At 43.2% G+C, this 20000-nt stretch overlaps 1 protein-coding gene across 1 annotated transcript in view; it reads right to left on the bottom strand.

Moving 5' to 3' along the window:
* tmx3b (thioredoxin related transmembrane protein 3b) overlaps positions 1-20000 on the bottom strand; it is a 107470-nt gene that overhangs the window by 9590 nt on the left and 77880 nt on the right. Inside the window, exons 14-15 of the mRNA XM_037534170.1 lie at positions 16876-17005; positions 14237-14305 (exon numbers count right to left, since the gene is read on the bottom strand). Coding sequence (XP_037390067.1) covers positions 14237-14305; positions 16876-17005 — 199 coding nt within the window. The remainder of the gene's footprint in view (positions 1-14236; positions 14306-16875; positions 17006-20000) is intronic.

The following is a 20000-nucleotide window of genomic DNA, read 5'->3' as shown; positions in this document are numbered from 1 at the left end:
TATGCCACTCTCAACAAACCACTCTCCAGAAACTGCATCAACAGTAAACAGTCTGTGGCGACTCGAAATCATGCAAATAAACCAGTGATGGGCTGCTAACTGGGTGTGAGCTGCTTCTAACGTATTCAAACAAACAAGATCCAAACTGGGACTATTTGCAAATACGCCAAGTTCGCTTATTAGCAATGCAGTAATAGACAGGCTCTCTCACCATATGACCACGGCGAGCTGCAGAATACTGAGTTTGTTGACGTTCATTCTGACAGCAATCCAAATACAGCGGCTCCTTAAAAGCGATAGAAGATCTGAGATCGAGTCAACGCGAATACGGGTTTTAAAAGATAACAGGCGGCTCAGCTTCGTGCCAGCCGCCCTGTTCAGCACGCTGCTCGGAGAGAGTATTGAAAACCATGCAGGCAGAGATAAATGATAAACGAGCACAATGGCTTTAGACCACAATGCACACAACAGTGAGAACAACAGTGAGAATGGTCTTTAGGGTTAATTGAGCGTACAAGATCAACATGATGTTTGCTGAAGTTATTCAGCTTATTGTATTGCGATATGATAAAGGCAGGCAATGTGATATATATATATATATATATATATATACAGTATATATATATCAATGTATAGCACAACACGCATTCTCTGGAGTTTGCAAGCAAGTTGGACCAAATGTCCCAAAAATAGTAGTGACATATGTGATGTTTTTAATAATTAAACAACTCCTCTGTTCACATGGAGAAGTTTACACTGTCCATATTGTCCTGATATGGCAGAGGTCACTAATAGGCGGACCATGGTCAGTCCAGACCCAAGCGCTGTCCTATGCGGACCTGGACAACAAATAAACTATGGAGAATTATTTCATTTCAATGGGGTGGTCCTATTTTATTCAGTGGATCATATGGTACCAGTTTAGTGGCCGGAGACTCACAGACCAATCACATGAGCTGTAAATATCACTTGACGCTGCTCAGCCAATCAGATCTGTGCATTACGATGAGCTCTGAGACTCGAGTGAGTGACGCCACACAGGGGAGGGACGAGGAGAGAAACAGCAGTCAGAGAAGAAAGTGAGTCAGAGGGAAGTTATTCCACATGACGTGATCTAAAAAGAGGAAACTGACAGTAAATGTTGGGGAAATCTGACCGAACTGGACTTTATTTGATCTGATGTTCAGTAAATGTTGGTGAAATCTGACCGAACTGGACTTTATTTGATCTGATGCTCAGTAAATGTTGGTGAAATCTGACCGAACTGGACTTTATTTGATCTGATGTTCAGTAAATGTTGGTGAAATCTGACCGAACTGGACTTTATTTGATCTGATGTTCAGTAAATGGTGTTGAAATCTGACCGAACTGGACTTTATTTGATCTGATGTTCAGTAAATGTTGGTGAAATCTGACCGAACTGGACTTTATTTGATCTGATGTTCAGTCAATGTTGGTGAAATCTGACCGAACTGGACTTTATTTGATCTGATGTTCAGTCAATGTTGGTGAAATCTGACCGAACTGGACTTTATTTGATCTGATGTTCAGTCAATGTTGTTGAAATCTGACCGAACTGGACTTCATTTGATGTGATGTTCAGTCAATGTTGGTGAAATCTGACCGAACTGGACTTTATTTGATGTGATGTTCAGTCAATGTTGTTGAAATCTGACCGAACTGGACTTTATTTGATGTGATGTTCAGTAAATGTTGTTGAAATCTGACCGACCTGGACTTTATTTGATGTGATGTTCAGTAAATGTTGTTGAAATCTGACCGAACTGGACTTTATTTGATGTGATGTTCAGTAAATGTTGTTGAAATCTGACCGAACTGGACTTTATTTGATCTGATGTTCAGTAAATGTTGTTGAAATCTGACCGAACTGGACTTTATTTGATCTGATGTTCAGTAAATGTTGGTGAAATCTGACCGAACTGGACTTTATTTGATCTGATGTTCAGTAAATGTTGGTGAAATCTGACCGAACTGGACTTTATTTGATGTGATGTTCAGTAAATGTTGGTGAAATCTGACCGAACTGGACTTTATTTGATGTGATGTTCAGTAAATGTTGGTGAAATCTGACCGAACTGGACTTTATTTGATGTGATGTTCAGTAAATGTTGGTGAAATCTGACCGAACTGGACTTTATTTGATGTGATGTTCAGTAAATGTTGGTGAAATCTGACCGAACTGGACTTTATTTGATGTGATGTTCAGTAAATGTTGGTGAAATCTGACCGAACTGGACTTTATTTGATGTGATGTTCAGTAAATGTTGTTGAAATCTGACCGAACTGGACTTTATTTGATGTGATGTTCAGTAAATGTTGTTGAAATCTGACCGAACTGGACTTTATTTGATGTGATGTTCAGTAAATGTTGGTGAAATCTGACCGAACTGGACTTTATTTGATCTGATGCTCAGTAAATGTTGGTGAAATCTGACCGAACTGGACTTTATTTGATCTGATGCTCAGTAAATGTTGGTGAAATCTGACCGAACTGGACTTTATTTGATCTGATGTTCAGTAAATGTTGGTGAAATCTGACCGAACTGGACTTTATTTGATCTGATGTTCAGTAAATGTTGGTGAAATCTGACCGAACTGGACTTTATTTGATCTGATGTTCAGTAAATGTTGGTGAAATCTGACCGAACTGGACTTCATTTGATGTGATGTTCAGTAAATGTTGTTGAAATCTGACCGACCTGGACTTTATTTGATGTGATGTTCAGTAAATGTTGTTGAAATCTGACCGACCTGGACTTTATTTGATGTGATGTTCAGTAAATGTTGTTGAAATCTGACCGACCTGGACTTTATTTGATGTGATGTTCAGTAAATGTTGTTGAAATCTGACCGACCTGGACTTTATTTGATGTGATGTTCAGTAAATGTTGTTGAAATCTGACCGACCTGGACTTTATTTGATGTGATGTTCAGTAAATGTTGTTGAAATCTGACCGAACTGGACTTTATTTGATCTGATGTTCAGTAAATGTTGGTGAAATCTGACCGAACTGGACTTTATTTGATCTGATGTTCAGTAAATGTTGGTGAAATCTGACCGAACTGGACTTTATTTGATCTGATGCTCAGTAAATGTTGGTGAAATCTGACCGAACTGGACTTTATTTGATGTGATGTTCAGTAAATGTTGTTGAAATCTGACCGACCTGGACTTTATTTGATCTGATGTTCAGTAAATGTTGGTGAAATCTGACCGACCTGGACTTTATTTGATCTGATGTTCAGTAAATGTTGTTGAAATCTGACCGAACTGGACTTTATTTGATCTGATGTTCAGTAAATGTTGGTGAAATCTGACCGAACTGGACTTTATTTGATGTGATGTTCAGTAAATGTTGGTGAAATCTGACCGAACTGGACTTTATTTGATGTGATGTTCAGTAAATGTTGGTGAAATCTGACCGAACTGGACTTTATTTGATGTGATGTTCAGTAAATGTTGGTGAAATCTGACCGAACTGGACTTTATTTGATGTGATGTTCAGTAAATGTTGGTGAAATCTGACCGAACTGGACTTTATTTGATGTGATGTTCAGTAAATGTTGGTGAAATCTGACCGAACTGGACTTTATTTGATGTGATGTTCAGTAAATGTTGGTGAAATCTGACCGAACTGGACTTTATTTGATGTGATGTTCAGTAAATGTTGTTGAAATCTGACCGAACTGGACTTTATTTGATGTGATGTTCAGTAAATGTTGTTGAAATCTGACCGAACTGGACTTTATTTGATGTGATGTTCAGTAAATGTTGGTGAAATCTGACCGACCTGGACTTTATTTGATGTGATGTTCAGTAAATGTTGTTGAAATCTGACCGAACTGGACTTTATTTGATGTGATGTTCAGTAAATGTTGTTGAAATCTGACCGAACTGGACTTTATTTGATCTGATGTTCAGTAAATGTTGGTGAAATCTGACCGAACTGGACTTTATTTGATCTGATGTTCAGTAAATGTTGGTGAAATCTGACCGAACTGGACTTTATTTGATCTGATGCTCAGTAAATGTTGGTGAAATCTGACCGAACTGGACTTTATTTGATGTGATGTTCAGTAAATGTTGTTGAAATCTGACCGAACTGGACTTTATTTGATCTGATGTTCAGTAAATGTTGGTGAAATCTGACCGAACTGGACTTTATTTGATCTGATGTTCAGTAAATGGTGTTGAAATCTGACCGAACTGGACTTTATTTGATCTGATGTTCAGTAAATGTTGGTGAAATCTGACCGAACTGGACTTTATTTGATCTGATGTTCAGTAAATGTTGGTGAAATCTGACCGAACTGGACTTCATTTGATCTGATGTTCAGTAAATGTTGGTGAAATCTGACCGAACTGGACTTTATTTGATCTGATGTTCAGTAAATGTTGTTGAAATCTGACCGACCTGGACTTTATTTGATGTGATGTTCAGTAAATGTTGTTGAAATCTGACCGACCTGGACTTTATTTGATGTGATGTTCAGTAAATGTTGTTGAAATCTGACCGACCTGGACTTTATTTGATGTGATGTTCAGTAAATGTTGTTGAAATCTGACCGACCTGGACTTTATTTGATGTGATGTTCAGTAAATGTTGTTGAAATCTGACCGACCTGGACTTTATTTGATGTGATGTTCAGTAAATGTTGTTGAAATCTGACCGAACTGGACTTTATTTGATGTGATGTTCAGTAAATGTTGTTGAAATCTGACCGACCTGGACTTTATTTGATGTGATGTTCAGTAAATGTTGTTGAAATCTGACCGACCTGGACTTTATTTGATGTGATGTTCAGTAAATGTTGTTGAAATCTGACCGACCTGGACTTTATTTGATGTGATGTTCAGTAAATGTTGTTGAAATCTGACCGACCTGGACTTTATTTGATGTGATGTTCAGTAAATGTTGTTGAAATCTGACCGAACTGGACTTTATTTGATCTGATGTTCAGTAAATGTTGGTGAAATCTGACCGAACTGGACTTTATTTGATCTGATGTTCAGTAAATGTTGTTGAAATCTGACTGAACTGGACTTTATTTGATCTGATGTTCAGTAAATGTTGTTGAAATCTGACTGAACTGGACTTTATTTGATCTGATGTTCAGCTGTCGACTGTATAAGATGCTGATATTCCTACTCGGCTACTTCAGTAAACGGTATATGGCGCTGAGTCATGATACAAGTCGAACATCATGATGTTCTGGACCTTTGCTTGAGGAAATTTTCTTTTACTGGACCTTGAACTGAATTTTAATTAAAGACCCCAGTGATAAGGGAATGTAGCATTTGAAGTCTAGTCCGAGGGCTCTAATGAGTAAAGCTGAGGAATCCCTGGGAAATCTAACTTGGGGCCTGTCTCAGAAAGCAGGATTTCCATCTTAGTTCAATCTAACCCTGGATTAGACCATTTTCTACTGGAGAAACTTATCATTAGCCACGTTTAGATGCAGGCTAATTATCCGACTAATAGCTCAATTGGAATAAGATACGTTCTTGTAGACACCTCTGTCGGAATAGTCTAGACCGAATGAGGCCATGTGGAATACAGTTCCTATCCGAATGATCGAGGTGGGTAATCCTGTAATTAATCTGTTAAATAGAAGAATAATATCCGTGTAAACTCCTGTATCCGATTACATTCCCTATCGGAAAGTTTAAGTCCGTTCTGCATGAGCGTCGCGTCACAGTGAGAGTTTATACCGTTCGACACGGCGGAGCAGAAACTGGTCTGCAGAGGAGACGAAGTTCATGCTCTGATCTTTAAAAGACGGCGGTGGGACGGACGTCCAGCTTATGTGTCTCAGGACACGACGTCTTCCTCTCGGCCTTCCTTAATAAGGATGTGTGAAGGACGTTTTCCTGAGTCTGACGTCATTTTAAAGCAGTTAGAAACACAATCACTGCTCACTGCTGCTCATCTCACTCTGACTGGACCTCACGTGATGCTCGCTGTCATGGTAACGTCCACACTAAGCGGTTCTCCACGCATGTTCGTGATTTTGGATGGGATTCCTTGTAGTGAGCATGAAAACAGATTGTCCATCAGACTGTTAAGTAGAGTGAAATAAACAGTTTTAATCCATAATCGGAATGGCAAAAGTTCTTGCATGTGAACACAGACACCGCAACTTATGCTGCTGCATCAATGGCCATGAATGCATCCCCCTCCATGAAATACCAGAATAGTGACTAAAATTAAACGACAATTTGCTGATTTAAACGTACTTTTATTTTTGTCACAAATGACTCATGTGCTTGTGTGAAAAATTAAGCTGCACATGTAGGTATTTCATTTCATTTTCAGTTTTGGCAGGATATTTGCGCGGATGTTTAGAAAAAGAAATGGCAAAATGAGGTTTGCGTTTACAGAAGTTTTTAATTTTATTTCTTTTTTGTCTGGATTTGCCTCCCATAGGTTCACTGGTGGTTTGGGATAATAAATAAAATGACTATACTTGTTATGCACAATTATATGTCCCACTTGCACAATCCAAAGGCCCCGACTTAGGCTAGTAACCTGGAGTTAAGAGTTTAGAAGAGACAGAAAGAGGCAGTAAAACAGGTTTCAATGATCTGTCAGAGCCACGGACAATTCAGCGTCACCTCTGTGACAGGTAAATACAGTCTCTGTAAATGTTTAGAGGTCATGCTCGTCTCCATCATCCTTCGTGGAAAGCATAAGCGCCATGTTCTAGAACTTTAGTTCAGGTCGGTCAATGCTTCACTGCATGAGGTTCCACATTGTTGGAACACGGTGAGCAGCCGAGTCAATTTCACTGTCAATTAGTCAGCATGTTGTTAATTATACTGGGACACGGGAAGGCCATGCAAACTCGGTCTGTCGCTCATCTGAAAGAGAGGAAAAACACCTCGAAGGCATTCCAACAGCGCCTGTAATCGAAATGCCTAGTTGTTATTCACCCTGCAGAACTGAACTGAGCTCGGATCGAAAAGAACCGAAAAGGTGGGACACAAAGGTGCCGCTCAGTAGGAGTTCATAAAAACAGAACTCCAGCGGCGGCGTGCTGTGTGGCCACGGGCAGGACACATCACTTTCAAATCAGAGGTCAGATTCAATTAAACTGATGCCGCTGTGTTTCTGGAGGCCGGCGTATCTCGGAGGAACAATAAGAGGAACGCTGCTGTACTCGTTTTCTAATTATCTGCTGAGCCTCTGCACTCATTTAGGAGCTGTCAGTCTGCCTGCTAATTCTTCACTCAGTCACAGAAAACGGTGTGAATCACAAAGAGTCTAAAAAATGCTGTTATTTGAGGTCAGATTGGATAAAAACGCAATAAAAATCAAGGTTTCTGAATTCCAGCAGGCAGTGGAGATTCGACGTTGTTTCCAGCAGTTCAGTGTTTAGTTGACGCACATGCAGTCAGATTAGGGGATGTTCTGTGAGCGGCAGGTCACCAGTAGTTAATATCACATATACTGTGTCAGAATGAAAACTAGAGGATTCTACTACAAACGTTTCCATTAAACGGATCCGTCAGACAACAATTTATGTATAATTAAAAGCAACTATGGACACAAACAACAAACAAGACAGCAGTGCGTCCTGCTATGATGGACGGTTTGGAGACTGTGGCTCTGTCTAAAAGACAGGAGGCTGAGCTGGAGGTGGCGGAGATGAAGATGCTGAGATTTCCGTTGGGAGTGACCAGGATGGACAGGATTAGAAATGAGCAGATCAGAGGGACGGTGAAGGTGGAGCAGTTTGGAGATAAAGCCAGAGAGGCCAGGTTGAGATGGTTTGGACATGTGTTGAGGAGGAATAGTGGATATATTGGGCAAAGAATGTTGGAGATGGAGCTGCCGGGTAGAAGGAGAAGAGGTAGACCTCAGAGAAGGTTTATGGATGTAGTGAAGGTGGACATGGAGATGGTTGGTGTGAAAGTAGAGGAGGCAGTGGATAGGGCAAGATGGAGGCAGATGATCCGCTGTGGCGCCCCCTAAAGGGAGCAGCCGAAAGAAGAAGAAGAACTATGGACACAAATCTGGACATTTTGGAGAACTTCTTTTTTCTGGCCTCCCGTCACAGGAATAACAGCATTTTACACTGAAAACATGTTTTGACCCGCATGAGCTGCTGATCAAGCTGTGAAGTTGTGGCTCTGTCCCCAAACACCATTTCACTCAGTCACTTTGTCTGCATGATTATTGTATCATATAATCTCTGCTATGATAATAACACCTTAACACCAAGCCACTTTAAAGAACAACAACACAGAGTCATTAAGTAACTTAAAAATGTATATTTCTCTATATTGTGTGTATATTTCTCTATATTGTGTATATTTCTCTATATTTTGCGTACATTTAAATTTGTTTTTTATATTTTACTTTTACTTATTTGCTTTCTGTACAGTGATTATCTGAGCCTCACCAGAAGCATTTCAATGCATAAATTGAACCTTGATCGCGTTGGTGCGGCTGGTTAAAGACGTCACAGCAGAAAAACAGTCACATTGAGCACCGCCATCAATTTCCGTGATTAAAATACTGGCTTCAGACGCTGCGCTAGTTAGAATTTGATGTTGAAAAGACAATTTAAAATGGAAATAAGACGATACAAATCTGATAAATTAATAATAATAATAATAATAATAATAATAATAATACACACATGTAAACGCATGCAAAATATGACTGCTGGCGGTTTATCATTCATCTTAACATCCGTCGTTTTTTTTTTTCCCTCAAATCTGATTTTGTGTGTATTGTTTGGTTTCTGGGTCCAATATGTTGATAAAGTATGTCAAACTGAAGCAATATCTGCCAGGTCATACAGGCAGTGATAATATCAAACACTGGCAGTGTAAACACTTATATACAAATGCAAAATCGAAAGTATTCAATAAAATCGCTGAGATCACACGGCTAACTTGCATGTCTGCAGCTGTTTTCATGTGTTCAGCATGCAGAACTCAGAAATATGACTGCTTCTGTGTGCTCAGCTGTTTGGAGGTGACTTTGGAGTTGATGAGATGTTTGGAGCTGAACTTGGCTTTTCTTTTTCATTAAAACGGCAGAGCGGAGGAGCCGGACTGTTCCGCGCTCCATTAATTCAAGCTGGCAGTCACTTCGACTGTAAATATTAAAAATACCTCCGTGATTCTGAAGGTATATGACTTGATGATCATTAACCAAAGTCACAGACACTGGAGCAGTTCATCTCCTCAGGCCTCATAAATATCACCTGGTGGATCACAGCTCCTCCTGATTCTTCTCCAGATGGCCATTACACTCTGCTTCACACTCCTATCACACAACAGGGACAGAAACATTTTAGACCACTGCTACGCTGTGTTAAAGGGGGCCTATCGCTCTGTTCCCCGCGCTGCTCTGGGCCTCTCTAATCCACCTCCTTCCAGCCTATAGGCAGAGCCTCAAGTGTGCCAAACCTGTAGTCAGCTCTGTGAAGAGGTGGACCGACGAGGCTAAAGAGAGGCTTCAGGACTGCATGGGACTACCAGACTGGAGTGTTTGAGGAGCTACAGGCAGCCTGGATGAATATACAGACACTGTGACATCCTACATCAGTTTCTGTGAAGATACCCGTGTTCCCACCAGGATTCGGAATATAACAGCAAGCCCTGGTTCATTGCCAGACTGAAACAGTGGCGCCGGTCTAAAGAAGCAGCGTACAGGAGGGGAGATCGGGCTCTGTACAATCAGGCTAGGAACACACTTAAAGCAATCAGAGCTCAGGAGCTACTCAAACAAGCTGAGTAGTGTGGTGTCCACAAACGAGCCATCAACCGTCTGGAAGTGCCTGCAGAACATCACCAGCTACAAAAGGACACCCCCCCCCCAGACTCACACCTCCCTGTCACTCAGCCATCCATTCAGTCTGCTCTGAAGATCTGCAAAAAGGACGTGCAACGACTCTTCAGGAGACAAAAAGTGAGGAGAGCAGCAGGACCAGATGGTGTTTCACTCTCCTGTCTGAGGGTCTGCGCTGACCAGCTCGCTCCAGTCTTTACAGCGCTCTTTAATAAATCGCTGAATCACTGCTCTAACCAGTGTTTGTTCCAGCATCTTTTCACCTGCCATATTACCCCACCTGTCTGACCGTTACCCCACCTGTCTGACTGTTACCCCACCTGTCTGACTGTTACCCCACTCACCTGCCATATTACCCCACCTGTCTGACTGTTACCCCACTCACCTGCCATATTACCCCACCTGTCTGACTGTTACCCCACTCACCTGCCATATTACCCCACCTGTCTGACTGTTACCCCACTCACCTGCCATATTACCCCACCTGTCTGACTGCTACCCCACTCATTTGCCATATTAACCCACCTGTCTGACTGTTACCCCACTCATTTGCCATATTAACCCACCTGTCTGACTGTTACCCCACTCACCTGCCATATTACCCCACCTGTCTGACTGTTACCCCACTCACCTGCCATATCACCCCACCTGTCTGACTGTCACCTCATTGACCCCTTTCTCTACCACTAAACACCCTTTAACTGCTGCTGCACTCAGCACTTTAACTTTAGACTCATACATTGCACAACGTAAGGTTTACAGGTATGACTGTGTGTGTGTGTGTGTGTGTGTGTGTGTGTGTGTGTGTGTGTGTGAGAGTAGGAATGCAGGTTGTTTTTTTTTTATTTTTATTTATTTTGTATTTATTTATTATTATTCCCTACGTGTGAATGTCTGTCTGATACTGTGCTCTGTGAGCTCCAATTCCTCATATGCGTAGCAGACCCGGTAATAAAGCTTCTCACATGGAGCACCGAGTGAACTGATGAAGTAAGAACCCAGTTCTGTTTAAACTGGGGGGCTGACAACTTATGTTCTTATCTAGAACCCGGCTGGTCAGCTGGCTAACAGCCTAAACAGGCCCATCATTAATATCACAGGCCTGAATTAAAGCACTTACGGTGTGATTTACTGTAAAACTGCAGTATAAAAGGCTAAAAATATCACTTTAATGTTTTACACGTTTCAGCCAGAAGGCGCGTCAAACCCAGGCTGAATCCCAAACGGCTCCACACGCCCTAAATAGTGTTCTAGCTATGAAAGTTCCGGAATTCTAGCCTCTACAGCCAAACAGTGCCTCATTTATCCAGTGTGGTCGTGTCTGAATCCCAAACGACTGTTTCTTAGCTGTGTTCTGCTCTGTTGGGCTGCAGGATCCAGTGTTTAAACTCCTACGTCGTGCACTATGTAGGGAGCAGGGAGCCGTTTGAGATCCAGCCCCAGCGTGAGAAGAGGAGCGTCGCTGGATTGGCGCTGAATAAGACTCACGGTGGTGATTTGGAGAAAAAAACTTGCTGATAAAGCAAAAGTTTCTGCAGTAAACAGCGCTGAGACACCACATGTTCAATGTTATATGACGAAATTCAGCATCCATGGTTGCTTGGCAACAATACTGTACTCTAAGGCAACTACATTTCTTGGCTGAATACTTGTTTATGTTGATTATAATTTATAATAAATGGCTGTGCGTTACTGCAATTTTATCAGAAGCCTTTCTGGAAAAGGGTTCTATTGTACACATGCTTGACATCGTAATAATAGAGGTACCCTTTTTGGTGCTTTATAGAACCGTATCATGATGCAAAGAACCCTTTAATCATGCATTTGGTTCTCTGCGTATTCATGGATCTATTTAGAACCCTTATCTTTACTACCGAATCCTTGAAGAACCATCGTTTTCGACAGTGTCGTATGAAAGATGTGTTACAGAAGACAAGTCATGAAAAACTTCTCAGCGTCTTGTAAACAGGGACGAGGTCGGATTCATCCTCTATCCTTGAAGTGACGAAATCAGGTTTTGAATATTATTAATTTGCGGTTTAAAAGTTAAATCAGGGTCTAGAGTTCCAGCAAAATTGCCAAGCGAAATGAAGTTTTCAAAGGACAGAGGAAGTTTGTGACGGTACAAAATAAAATCACTCCTGTTCACCCTTGGCGCGTCCCGTTCCCTCCTCCGGTCGCTCGGCGTTCCGCAGCATCAGCAGTCCCAGAGATCTAATCTATCATTTTGCTCCTGAAATTGCGCCCCCCTGTCCCCGACCGCAGGGCACCTTGAGTTCCCCTGCACCCGCGCAACACAGAAAAATGTCAATAATATTTTTCTTCATCCGCAGCGTAAATGTTTGTGTGTCTCCCTTCCATTCAAAATAAACTCCACCGCTGCTGCCAGCACTGAAGCACTCCACACTACCTTAACGTTCCGGCTTTTTCCTCCTCTCTGTCCTCAGCTGCCCTTTCCTTAAGCTTTCTCGTCGTCTCCCTCTGATCCCCGTGAAGGACTTTAATTAAATGTCTGATTCAGGCAGTAATTATAAAGGTGGACAAGGATCAGGGCGGGTGGACGGATGCACCAAGAAAGACATTTTATTCAAGATAGCGACAGACAGAATATGAGGAATTAAAGCACAAGCTGTCCTGAGAGGAACCAAACCAAGTTATTCAACAGATATTACTTCATGGCAGGTGCCCTGAATGCATCTAATTAAAGCCTTGGGTGCTCTAACGACTTTTAAAGCATTAACCGATTGTAAAGGACTGGGAATCTGATTTTTTTGGGCGACTGAAATATTGGGGATCCACGCTAAATGATTAGGGATCACACACAACTCAACTTTTAAGCTGCTGTTTAACTAAACGGAACATGCTGGACTCGCGTGTTCTCCCATTACTAGGAGATGCAAATAAACAAAGGTGGAGCGTCTCACGTCTGCTGCTGTTCTCTGCTGTTTGCCCCGACACTGTAAGGAAGCAGATTATCGTTTTACCCTGGTGAAGTGGCGCGTACCACCCTGCTCAATGGTTGGATTATATTTAAGCAGTAGAACCCGAGAGGGGGTGTGTTCTCCTGAAATAGCATCCCGGCTGTGATCTGGTGGCCGTAGATCATCCCAGCCGTGATGTTACTGGTGATAACTCCCTCCTCGAGTGTCTCTACTGCTTTAATACAGCAGTTAAATAAATACAGTAAGAAATGAATAAACTGGCCGTGAACGCGGCTTTAATATGTTTTAATGTTCAGCTCCTTCCTCCTAATTAGAGCTCCTTAACGAGCAGTTCGTGCTACGTCAGAGTAACGAGCTCCGCCCACTCGCTGCTCAGCCGGCAGTTCGTTCTCCAGCTCCTTACACTAAATTCCCAAACTGTCGTCTCCACTGAGCAGCTTTTCTGTTTTTACTGGGTCAGTTTTACGGCTCAGGCTGATTTGGTCCGACTCTGAAGATCAGACACGTCTGGCGAATGGTGTTGGGTTCATTTCTGGCTGATTCCAGGTTGTTCAGCTGTTCTTCTGTCACAGCTGCCGACTGAAAAGCTGCTCAGTGGTGACGACAGTTTGGGAATTTAGCGTCGTCTCGTCTTCAGAGTCGGACCAAATCGGCTGTCGGTCAGATGTGGTCTTAACAGCGTCCGTTTTCTGTTTGTGGCAAAGTGAGAAGTAAAAATGCTCAAACGGCTCGAGCGTCTCCTACAGCTGTCAGAGTTGTTGCTTAGCAACAGCGTCTCAGCGGAGTGACGGTGTTCGTGAAAAGCCTGTGATGTTATGGTGAAATAACTGCACAGTTAAAATGACTCTCAACCAATCAGCTCGCACGGCCGGAGCTCACTGGTGTATTTAATGGTAATCGGCATGCCACTCTGCCCCTTATTTGCATAACGTTAAAACTTCAATTTCGCCGCTTTGCCACCTCCTGTCATCGGAAATCGGCAGCGCCCTTTGAAAATAAATGACTTCTGGGCACTCTGCTGCACAGTGCCACTGCTGGTGTGACCGCAGGGCAAGCGTCTCGGTGGACAGTTGAATTATGAAAAGCTGTGGCTCTGGAAATGATTTGCAGTCGGAAGTTTCTCCAGCAGGGAGAATCAGCTATCAGCACGCAAGTCACCTGCACCAGAAGACTCATTAAAGCGTTTATCATTCATTTTAATGACCGTGAAACTACGAAGTAGTTTTAACAAGATATTAAGTTACTCAATATTACATTAATTCATATTTCATTTTAATTTAATTAGTTTATATCAGTTTTTTAAAAAACGTATCACATCAGAAATAGAAAGTAGGTCAAAGCTGCAGCGGACAACGTGCACTCGTTTTTGGGGGCGATAGAATTCCTAATTACTATTATTATGATTTTTAGACATCGTTCACGCGCCTGTGCTGCATCACTGGTCACATCAGGTCACCCTGTACTCACCATGACGGTCGATCTGGCGTCGTAGGCCACGCGCTTGATCCTCTGGAATACTCCGTCCCCTCCGTAGGCCTGTCCATGCGAACAGAAGGACAAAGAGGCTGGTGTTAGCTTAGCTGGACAGAAGCCTGGACTCCAAAAGCAGCCACCAGCAAAACGGTCCCAAACCAGGCATGCCGCGAGGGTCGGTGCCCGGCCGTCTCCACGGCAACACGGCCATCAGCTGTTTATATAGTGGCCTGCTTCTGTTTTGCCAAGTGAGAAATAACAGGGGGAAAACTCCAGGAAAGGAGAAGCCATTCTGGTTTTCAGTTTCTGTTTATTTAAATTATGATCTTGTTCAAATCTGTCTTTCCAGTAAATTAAAGGAGAGAAAAACAACCAAAGAACATGCTTTATGTATCCATTTACCATAAACAGAAACCCCAAACTTCAACTTACAGCAGGGTGTCCGGAGGAATCCTCCGAGATAAACACAGCACTTTTAAAGACTTCGTTAAAGGCCCTTAAAATGTAATCAAAGACTAAATTTGAATAATCAAATCACTTTTTTGGGGATTTAATTATGCGGCATCACGAAAATGATGCGATAAGCTTTAACAGGGAATTCCACCAACTTTTCTAAACTTCTGCATAATGTTGTCTGATATAAACTGCTTTATTCCAGAGGAACGCCGAATTATTCCCAACAGCGCTGACAAGAACCAGGCGCCTTAAAAGCTGCTTCATAAGAAGTAATTACATGGAATGGTTATAATCACCCTACCTGATGCTTAAGACACTGATTTCTGATAGTTTTTAGATAAGATTTGGGCCTTAAATGCATTTTTTAATCCGCTTATGTCGTATAGGCACACGCAGGGCCTTTGGATGGTAAATAAAATGTGGCTGCATTAGACCGAGACCCCCGATTTCCATTAGCAACACTATAAACAATACAGAGCTAATTAAGTTTCTCTCCTAAACAGGTGCTGTTTGGGTGGTGGGTCATTCTCAGCACTGCAGTAACACTGACGTGGTGGTGGTGTGTTAGTGGGTGTTGTGCTGGTACGAGTGGATCAGACACAGCAGTGCTGCTGGTGTTTTTAAACACCTTAGTGTCACTGCTGGACTGAGAATAGTCCACCAACCAAAAATATCCAGACAACAGCGTCCTGTGGGCAGCGTCCTGTGGGCAGCGTCCTGTGGGCAGCGTCCTGTGGGCAGCGTCCTGTGGGCAGCGTCCTGTGACCACTGATGAAGGACTAGAGGATGACCAACACAAACTGTGCAGCAGCAGATGAGCTGTCATCTCTGACTTTACATCTACAAGGTGGACCCACAAGGTAGGAGTGTCTAATAGAGTGGACAGTGAGTGGACAATAAGTTTTTGGACTGAATATAAACAGCTAAGAGAACACAGAGGGGCAAAAATAAAGCAATCGGGCTCCAACGCAGACGTTCAGAAGAAAACGAGAGAGCGCAGACAGGCGGCCGGTCAGGGGAACGTCAGTGGCGCTGCGCTGCCTTGACACCCAAGCCTATGAGGATCCACGCGATAATGAAGTAAGGTATGGAGCTGCGGCTCGAGGGTGACAGAACAGAACGGTGGGTCTCTCGCTTTTCCACACAAAGCATGGATACGTGATAATGAAACCGAGCGAAAGGAAGGTGAGAGGGCCCGTTAGAACCGGAGCTCTGGAAGAACAGCATCTGCACGATAATGAAAAGTGTCAGCGGCTCAGAACCCGAGCGCATCAAACAGAACACGTGGGAGAGAAATTAGGGAGTGAGGAGGACTGGAAGGACGGCCTTCAGGACAACTCAGGATTTGAGGGATATCAGCAGATCAAGGACCCAGCTCAGACGGAAAACGCACCAGCTTGGGTGCTAGCTAGCTGAAGCGCTGGTGAGGTTCTCACAGTGTTGGGTAACAGTCTGCTAGCGTATATAAACAGAGGAGACGCTGAGGTTACATAATAATGCTTAAATGTACAGAAAGCTTCACTCGTTTGGTTTGTGGTACACGCCTTGGATACGCTGTGAACTGAATACAGCATAACACACGTAGCTGATTCACAGTTCAGAATTAATTGGTGCTTTAATTGCTTTAATGATCTGAGCTGCATGGAATCATCTTCATGGAAATGTCTCATGGAAAATGTTTAATGGAAAATAAAGTTTCTTTTTTTCTTTTTTTTTTACCAAAGATTTTAAGTTTTTACATGTTAAATTTTACAAATTTGCTTAAATGTGAACAGAGACCTAGAAAAAGTGCAGAATTTTTAATGTTTTTTAATCTTCACTTTATTACATCACAACTTTTTTATTTAAAATTTGTAAGAAATTTAAGTTACTTCCTTTTGACTGCGCGGTTTAGGGGACTCCTGAGATAATTAAAAATAACTGCGTAATTAAGCCCTAAAAGCGCCAAATGCCCGTTTCAAAGGGCTCATCATCCAGAAAAAAACAATCACTGCTTTAGCCACTGACATTAAAACTAATGGGGGAAAAGTTGTGAGAGCTGAACCTGTGGATGCAGAGTGTGAACCATACAGACTTCCTTACATACATAACAGATCCATTGATCCTTACAGTTAAACAGCACAGAAAAGCAGCAACAACTCCAGACGTCTAAGGGTTGAGCTGAGGGAGACGGGTACCTGAGCCGTGCCATCCAGGACGCTCCTGATGAAGAGGATCAGCTGCTCCAGACTCTCCACCGGCTCACTGGGCAGGAAGTACTGCTCGTTGGACGTGTTGAGAATGATAATAGACGGCACAGACACCTCGCTGCAGAGGGAACAAGAGGAAGAGTTGCGTCAAGACATGGTTATGCTGCGTTTGAGTGGAGTCAGAAACTGGGAAATGGTGATTTTCCCACATGTTGGAGAGTAGTACAGCACAGGGTGTCCCAAAAAAAATGTGCATAACTTTGTGGTCTAATAACAGCCAGTTCTCCCGAAAATAACCTCCAGTTTTAACAACGTGTAAAAACCAAGTTAAAATTGGAATGTTTTTCAGGTTGAAAACGGCGTTCACTACACATGAAAAGGCATTTTGTGTGTTGGAATGTGCTCGAACAGTCAAACGAGTGATCAGCGCGCATTTTCGAGAAAACTCAACAAAAACGCCCCAGCTGGACAGCAGATTTAGACATGGCACAAAAAATTCAAAGAGGAAGGCCTTCCATGCAGGACAACGGGATCTGGACGACCACCAGCGTTGTAGGACATCGTCAATCAGGTTCGAGAAACGTCTGCGTGAAGCCCCAGAACGTCTGTAAGAAGAGCATCTCTGGAAACCCAGGTTCCTCGTGCGACACGTTGGGGTGTCGTAAGAAACGCTTGCGAATGACACTCTACAAGCGGCAGCTCGCTGAAGCCTTAAAGACAGACGACAGGGAAAAGCGGAAAGGGAAAATCTACATCCCTCTGAATTTCTTGTTCGAATTTTGATAAATAAATCCTGTTTGGTTCAACATGAAGCCTGTGTAATTTCGTTTGCCAGGTCATGTAGACGTTCATATATACATCTCATATATACTGTGTACGAGCGGTCAGTGCCGGCCATGGCCTCCAAATCAAGACATGAAGAGAAAGTCAGTTTGGTCGGAGGTGATGTTACCTTGGAGTCCCGATTATCACGGTAACATCCAGAGAATGATGATTACTGTAAATACTGCGTCGGCGTTCACATCATATGAGCTAAAGGCACATAAATAACCGGAATCATACAATTATTAGGTCTGTGGATGAATCGAACATCGTCATAATCAGAAAACAGCACATCTGTGTCCGACGGGGTTAATCAGGAGTAATGTGAACCCTGCTAACTGATAGCTTGCCTGATTGCTGGGCACGGATTGTCGGTTGCTAGGCAACGGACATGCCAGTTCACCGTTGACTACGATCGAGCAGATGAAGATTTCCTAACTGGAGGAAAGACGCTGTAAGACGAGATTCATAACTGAAGATCATATTTGATTCCGTAATACGAATTTGTGGAAAATCCCATCTTGACCGGTCCGATCTGAACGTTTCTGTAATACGGTCTCTGGTACAGACAACCTCGAGAGGAGCAGCTGAACACAGCATTAATACTTCCCATAAAAAGTTCCCGGTTCACGGTTTTCCTCCTACATTCCAGTCAAAATCATCAACACTTAACATCTTCAGATCACAGAAGACGGCGACACCAGAAGGATCGAGCTGGAATAAAGTGCATGCACTACTGGACGTTCAACAGTAATATGAACAATATCAATCAGACAGATGATTAGTCTTCACCATCATTTCTAATGAATGTCTGATGATTTACTGGGCTCTGGAAGAGCAGATCGTTCTTGATGCTGGGCTAAAACTGTATTTTTAATATAACATTTGTCTGTAAAAGCTAATCCATCATCATCATCAACATCATTAACGTCTTAGTCCAGATAGGGTCGCAGTAGCAGTTGGAAGAGCAGAGAACCCCAGACGACTCTGCCCTCACAACGCCCTCCAGCTCATTGAGGGATTCCTGAGCTGCTCCTAGGCCAACTTGGACATATAATCCCTCTAGCAGGTCCTAGGACGACCCTGAGGTCCCGTAGGCCATGATCAGATGCCCAAACAACCTCAACTGGCTCCTCTCAAGGTGGAGGAGTACTCCAAGCTCCTCACCCTATCAAGCAGAGTGTAGCCCACCACCAAGAGAATTCTTTCGGTCATTACCCACAGCTCATGACCACAGGTGAGGGTCGGGATGTAGACTGACCAGCAAACAGAGAGCTTCACCTTATGGCTCAGCTCCCTCTTCACCACTACAGTCCGGTACAGTGACCACATTACTGCTGCCGACCTGTCCCAGCCTGCGGCCGATCTCACCATCCCTCTTCCCATCACGTCAACAAGACCCCAGATACTTAAACTCCTCCACCCGGGGCAGCTCCTCTCCCTTCACCTGGAGTGGGCAGGCCATCCTTTTCAGGGCAAAGTGGATTACGTTTCTACGCTTTACGGTCAGATCAGTCACCACACACTGTGCAAATGCAGCGCTGCAGTTTTACAGTTTGGCCGTGTCTGGAAGTCATTAGCGCAGCTCAGATCCGTCCAGCTGGATGAAAAACAGCAGCGATTTTAAATCTGAGATGTACATCGTGTGCCAGGCCGGGTCACAGCGGGGCTCCTGCACTCGCTTCCACACTGACCTTTACAAACGATCGCTGACCATCACACCACAGCACCATCACACACACAAAGCACACGGACACTCACACAGAAACACAAAGCACACAGACACTCACACAGACACACAAAGCACACAGACACTCACACAGACACACAAAGTACACACAAAGCACACGGACACTCACACAGACACACAAAGCACACAGACACTCACACAGACACACAAAGTACACAGACACTCACACAGACACACAAAGTACTCACAAAGCACACGGACACTCACACAAAGCATAACGCTGCAGTCACACTGTTCCAGGACGTCAACACAATGCAGCTTTTCCCATTCATTGTCAATTGGAAGTGGCAGTTCAGTCAGACGAAGCCACATGGTGCACCATGGGTCCGGCAGATTTGGGGGACGCGGTGCGTCGTACAGTTGAGTGAAGCTGAACTTTATGCAAACGAATCCAACACACTGTGTCTCCCCGTTTGTGTCTGAAGCTCAAGGTATGAGACATCGGTTCTGCTTTTCCAACTCTGTCAGAAACTTTTCCAACATTTTCAAATAAAGCCATTTTCTTTACCATCCAGAACCACCAGAGAACCTACACGAGTCT

Source organism: Pygocentrus nattereri, chromosome 24 (assembly GCF_015220715.1).
Source record: "Pygocentrus nattereri isolate fPygNat1 chromosome 24, fPygNat1.pri, whole genome shotgun sequence".
Lineage (NCBI taxonomy): Eukaryota > Metazoa > Chordata > Actinopteri > Characiformes > Serrasalmidae > Pygocentrus > Pygocentrus nattereri.
The sequence above is the reverse complement of the archived record's forward strand: the minus strand, read 5'-3'. Positions and strand labels throughout refer to the sequence as shown.